The sequence below is a fragment of the Humulus lupulus genome, chromosome 8 (genome assembly GCF_963169125.1).
Source record: "Humulus lupulus chromosome 8, drHumLupu1.1, whole genome shotgun sequence".
Taxonomy (NCBI): domain Eukaryota; kingdom Viridiplantae; phylum Streptophyta; class Magnoliopsida; order Rosales; family Cannabaceae; genus Humulus; species Humulus lupulus.
This window is the reverse complement of record NC_084800.1, coordinates 128909705-128915114: the sequence shown is the minus strand read 5'-3', so window position 1 is coordinate 128915114 and position 5410 is coordinate 128909705. Positions and strand designations below refer to the sequence as shown.

Genomic DNA, 5410 nt, shown 5'->3' with positions numbered 1-5410 from the left:
ATCTTTATTGCAACATCAGGTTGCATGCGGAACCATCGACCAGACTGGTCGCAGGTAAAACTAGTTCGCCTATTGCTTGTAATGTGTCTTCTGGTCGATATCCTAGCAGAGTTTCTCCAAATGTCAGCCACGTGTCTAGGAATCACTTGCCACGTCATCGATGCCAGTTTTTTGGATAACAGTATCTACTATATATATAAATTTCAAAAAACAATTGAAAAACAACCTCCTAATTTTTTTTAAATGCAAAGAAAAACTTCAGACTTAGTCCGAGTTAAATAGAACTTAGGATATTCTTAAAATAAAAAGTAATGCATTATTTCTGTCATTATATTAGTTTTTTTCCAACTCAAATTTTGGCTCATAAATGAATCAATGACCGTTGTGGGTTTATGAAAGACAGTGTGGCAGTGACTTGCAATACAAGGCTTCTCTACTTCTTATAATACTTGTAACCCAAAGATTTATCCACCACTCAGATGAGGACACCCAAAGCTTTGCTCATGAAATATGGAATACACAAACCACACCATACCATTACTTCTCTTAAAAACCATTCTCAGTACATTCGCCTCCTCAATTCATGCAAGAACTTCGAGTCCCTGCTTCAAATCCATGGCCATTTGGTAGTTTCAGGCCTTAGAGAAGACAGTTCCATACTGACGCATCTTATCAATGCCTATTCTTTTTTCCATAAATGTGATATATCTCGTTTGGTATTCGATTCTATGCCAAACCCAACTATTATTTTGTGGAACTCTATGATCAGAGCTTACACAATGTCAAAAAGATATAAAGATGCTCTTGAAATGTATCATTGTATGTTAGATGAAGGCTTAGAACCAGATAAATATACTTTTAATTTTGTTGTGAAGGCTTGTACCGGTGCTTTAAATTTACAAGAGGGTATTCTAATCCACCGTGAAATAGTTCGTAGGAATTTAGAATCGGATGTATTTATTGGGACAAGTTTAATCGACTTCTATTGCAAAACAGGGGAACTAAGCTTTGCACGCGAAGTGTTTGATGGATTGCCTCGAAAGGATGGTGTGGCTTGTAATGCAATGATTGCTGGGTTTTCGCAGAGCTCAGATCCTAGCAAGGCATTAGTATTTTTCCGGAGCATGCAATTCTTGGGGTTGGAGCCAAACTCAGTGAGCTTGTTGAACTTGGTCCCAGCTGTTTGCCGACTAGGGGATTTTGATTCTTGTAGGTCTATTCATGGTTACGCTGTTAAGAGGGACTTTGGAACTGCAGTTTCAAATGGGCTGATTGATATGTACTCCAAATGTGGAAGTGTTAACGTTGCTTTACGGGTTTTCAATGCAATGCATAACTGTGATGACATCTCATGGGGTACACTGATGGCTGGGTTGGTCTGTAACAGGCGATTCTTCGAGGTTTTGGAGTTGTTTGAATGCATGAAATTTCAGAATCTTAAGTTGAATAAGGTATCAGTCATTAGTGCTCTTTTGGCTGCAGCTGAGCTAAGAGATTTAGAGAAAGGAAAGGAGGTCCACAATTTTGCTCTACAAGAAGAAATCCATTCAGATATTTTGGTCATCACTCCTATAATAACAATGTATGCCAAGTGTGGACAAATCGAGAAGGCTAAAGAACTTTTTGACAAGCTTCAGGAAAAAGATTTGATTGCTCTCTCTGCACTATTGTCTGCTTTTCTTCAGTCGGGGTATTATGAAGAGGTTTTATCATTGTTTCGAGATTGTCGTACTGAAAATTTGACACCAGATGGGGTAACCCTTTCAACTGTACTTTCAGCATGTGTAGAAGTATCATCTGTGAAATTAGGTAAGAGCATACACTGCTATGCTGTTAAGGCCAATATTGATTGTGATATCTCAATAGGAACAGCCCTTGTGTCCATGTATGCTAAATGTGGATTCTTCACTTCTGCATTGATCCTATTCGATAGGATGCCATCTAAAGATATTGTCACGTGGAATGCTTTGATAAATGCATATACCCAGAATGGGGAACCATATCATGCTGTGGAAATGTTTCGTAATTTACAGTTGTCTGGAATACAGCCAGATGCAGGAACTATGGTAGGTTTGATTCCAGCATGTACCGTATGGAATGACTTAGATCAAGGTGCTTGCATCCATGGGAAAATCATAAAGAGTGGCCTTGAATCTGACAGTCACGTACAAAATTCTCTTATTGGGATGTATGCGAAGTGTGGAAGTCTGTCTTCAGCTGCTTGTTTATTCAACAGAATCCAGTCAATGAAGGATGAAGTTTCATGGAATGTTATAATTGCTGGGTATGCACAGAGCGGGTATGCAAAAGAAGCTATCTCTGCCTTTCATCAGATGAAGTTGGAGAGCCTGAGGCCGAATTCAGTAACAATTGTGAGCGTTCTTCCTGCAGTTGCTTACCTTTCAGCCTTAAGTGAAGGCGTTGCAATTCATGCCTATATAACCAAGATGGGATTTTTGTCAAACACACTTGTCAGAAATAGTCTCATTGATATGTATGCTAAATGTGGCCTGCTAGATTTTTCAGAGAGATGTTTTAATGAAATGGAACAAAAAGATAATGTTTCATTCAATGTAATGCTTGCAGGATATGCAGTGCATGGCCGAGGAAATTGTGCAGTTTCACTTTTTTCTCTCATGCAGGAAAGTTATGTCCAAGTTGATAAACTCTCTTTTATCAGTGTTTTATCTGCTTGCAGACACTCTGGTTTAGTAAAAGAAGGCAGGAAAATCTTTCAGTCGATGCACCAAAAGCATCTTCTTGACCCAAATTTAGAACATTATGCTTGCATGGTAGATCTTTTAGGTCGTGCTGGATTATTTGATGAGGCACTAAATTTAATAAGTACAATGCCTATGGAGCCAGATGCTGGAGTTTGGGGAGCTTTGTTGGGAGCATGTAGAATTCATTCTAATGCGAAGTTAGGAGAAGTTGCCCTGAATAACCTTGTTAAATTTGAGCCCGGAAACCTCACTAATTATATTGTTTTATCAAATATATATACTCAATCTGGTAGATGGCGTGATGCTGACAAGATAAATGTTATGATAAAAGACTCAGGTTTGAAGAAAACTCCGGGATGCACATGGGTTGAGATTAAAAACAAGCTCCATACATTTCGAGTGGGCGATCAAAGCCACCCACAGTTTGAGAGTATGTGTTTTCTTTGGAACAAATTGCTTGAGAAGATGGAGAATTTGGGCTATGTTCCTGACAGAAGTTGTGTGCTACAGAATGTGGAGGAAGAGGATAAGGATTTGTTTCTTTACAATCATAGTGAAAGGTTAGCCATAACATTTGCTCTTCTCAACACAGAACCTGGGTCTACCATCCACTTAGTTAAAAATCTTCGTGTCTGTGTGGATTGCCACTCTGCTACCAAGTATATTACAAAAGTCACAAACCGTTCAATCATTGTGAGAGATGCCATTCGTTTTCATCATTTTGAAGATGGTATCTGCTCATGCAAGGATTATTGGTAAGTTTGGTGGAAAAGTATGAATGTTGTCATCATTTTCTTCAGATTGACTTGAACTCTCTCAAGTATAATGAGTGCTTGGACCATGCCTTAGAAATGTTGAGGAGAAAGAATAGAAGCTACAGTTTCTTAAACTTAACTTGGAACACAGAAGTGATGCTTGGGATGTTTATTTTACAATTTAAATTTCCACACATAATACTGGCTTCAAAATCTGGACATGGAAGTTATCGCTATATGGAAAGAACCAGATCGAAATGACACTGGTATTCATTTTAGTACTTAACTCTCTGATGTATGCTTTCCCTTGTTTTCCCTCTCAAGGCTTTCTTACATAGAAAACTGAGCAGGATACATACAGATTTGTTGTTTTTATTTGCTATAATGATTTATTTACATAATCTTTTGTATGTGATTGCAGATTAAGCAACTTCAGTTCAAGGATGAAAAGCCTACAAGTATGGCGCTGAATTTTATTGCTTTGGAACTGTAAGTGTATGAACCCTCAACGTTCCTTTCCTGGTATTTTATTGGTATATGAACTTTGTTTGTCTGCCATCTACATTGCCATTTGATGTTTACCTTACTAACCTGAGTTTTACTATTGCCAATTGTTTTTTGAAAGTTGAAGCCTTTTATTTGCTTAGGTTGCAGATTTTGGTTTAAAAGATGTACCTTCTTAGACTTAGTACACCAATCATTCATATTTTTAACATTCGTATTCTTATTTTTCAAGGTTGGTCATTTTAGAGGGAAGCTTTATGGTTCAAACAAGTCATGTGGATGTTTTGTCTTCATAGTAAATGCAACAAGAGATATCTGCATGGTGATGCTAGTAGTACCAAAAAAAGTTTGGTGGTTGCATATTTACTATGATAGACTGATTTTGGACCAAGTTAAGAAAGGAATGAGATGGGACACAACACTAGAAGGGCCAGTGGTTTTATTTGGTGAACCATATTCTTTTTGTGTGGTATTAGTTTGTTTAATAGCGTGGATAGTCATAGTAGACGAGACAAGAAAAGAAAGCTCAAACAGATAAAGAACAATGTTTTACTTCGCTGTGATATATACATGCATGTGCAAAAACTTAAAACTTTTAATTATAATCTCTATAAATGAAATTCAGGTGATTTCTTGACCAAGTTTGAAAGTTAGTGTTTTATATTTGTAAATGTTTTCGGTCCAAGAAACTAACCAATTTAAGAAAGAAAAGAAAAGAAATAAAAGAAAAAGCTTTGTCGAGAAACTATTGTATATTCAAGTCGACTTTGGTCTTTGCGTAGCTTTCCTCTTTGTATTAGTTTAATATTTATATCACAAATAATATATAACAGGGGTCCATAGCTCAGTGGTAGAGCATTTGACTGCAGATCAAGAGGTCACCGGTTCGAACCCGGTTGGGCCCTGAATGGTTTTCCCTTTTATATCTTTTTGGTTTTTCAACTTTCGAATTAACTTTAGCATAAATGTACCCTGAGTTTTTAGTTGTTTGACATTTCAGTCCTTAAGAAATAATTTTTACCATTCAAGTCCTTCAGTTCTATAAAGAGAAATTAACTTAGATTTGGTAATTTAGTCCCTATTGCTTATTATCTCACACAAATCTTAGTTTATGAATGAATTTTTTTATACAATATTGTGTGTAAATATTTGGAAATGTATTATATTTTAAAAAAATATATCAAAATTATCCATAAAAAAACTTAAAATTTTGTTACATATTAACTTAAAGGACTTAATAGTTACTGTTTTTGAAACTTAAGGATTTAATTGCTATTGTTTTTAAAACTTAAGGAATTAAATGTCAAAAAATATTTTCAGAGACTGAAATGCCAAACAGCAAAAAACTCGTGGAACATTTATGCTAAAAATTCTAAAGTACTTAAAAGCACGTAAATTTTTCAGTAGAATTATAATTTTTACTTTCAC

At 36.1% G+C, this 5410-nt stretch overlaps 1 protein-coding gene and 1 non-coding gene across 2 annotated transcripts; both read left to right on the top strand.

Moving 5' to 3' along the window:
* Positions 1 to 361: 361 nt before the first annotated feature.
* Positions 362 to 4617, top strand: LOC133798445 (pentatricopeptide repeat-containing protein At2g39620). The gene is made up of 3 exons (XM_062236726.1): positions 362 to 3744; positions 3900 to 3967; positions 4215 to 4617. Exon 1 carries the CDS (start codon positions 480 to 482, stop codon positions 3480 to 3482), a length of 3003 nt encoding a protein of 1000 aa, XP_062092710.1. The 5' UTR covers positions 362 to 479; the 3' UTR covers positions 3483 to 3744; positions 3900 to 3967; positions 4215 to 4617.
* A 198-nt stretch (positions 4618 to 4815) lies between these two features.
* TRNAC-GCA (transfer RNA cysteine (anticodon GCA)) lies at positions 4816 to 4887 on the top strand. The gene has a single exon. It is a non-coding gene; the product is annotated as a tRNA-Cys (tRNA).
* The last annotated feature ends 523 nt before the right edge of the window (positions 4888 to 5410 follow it).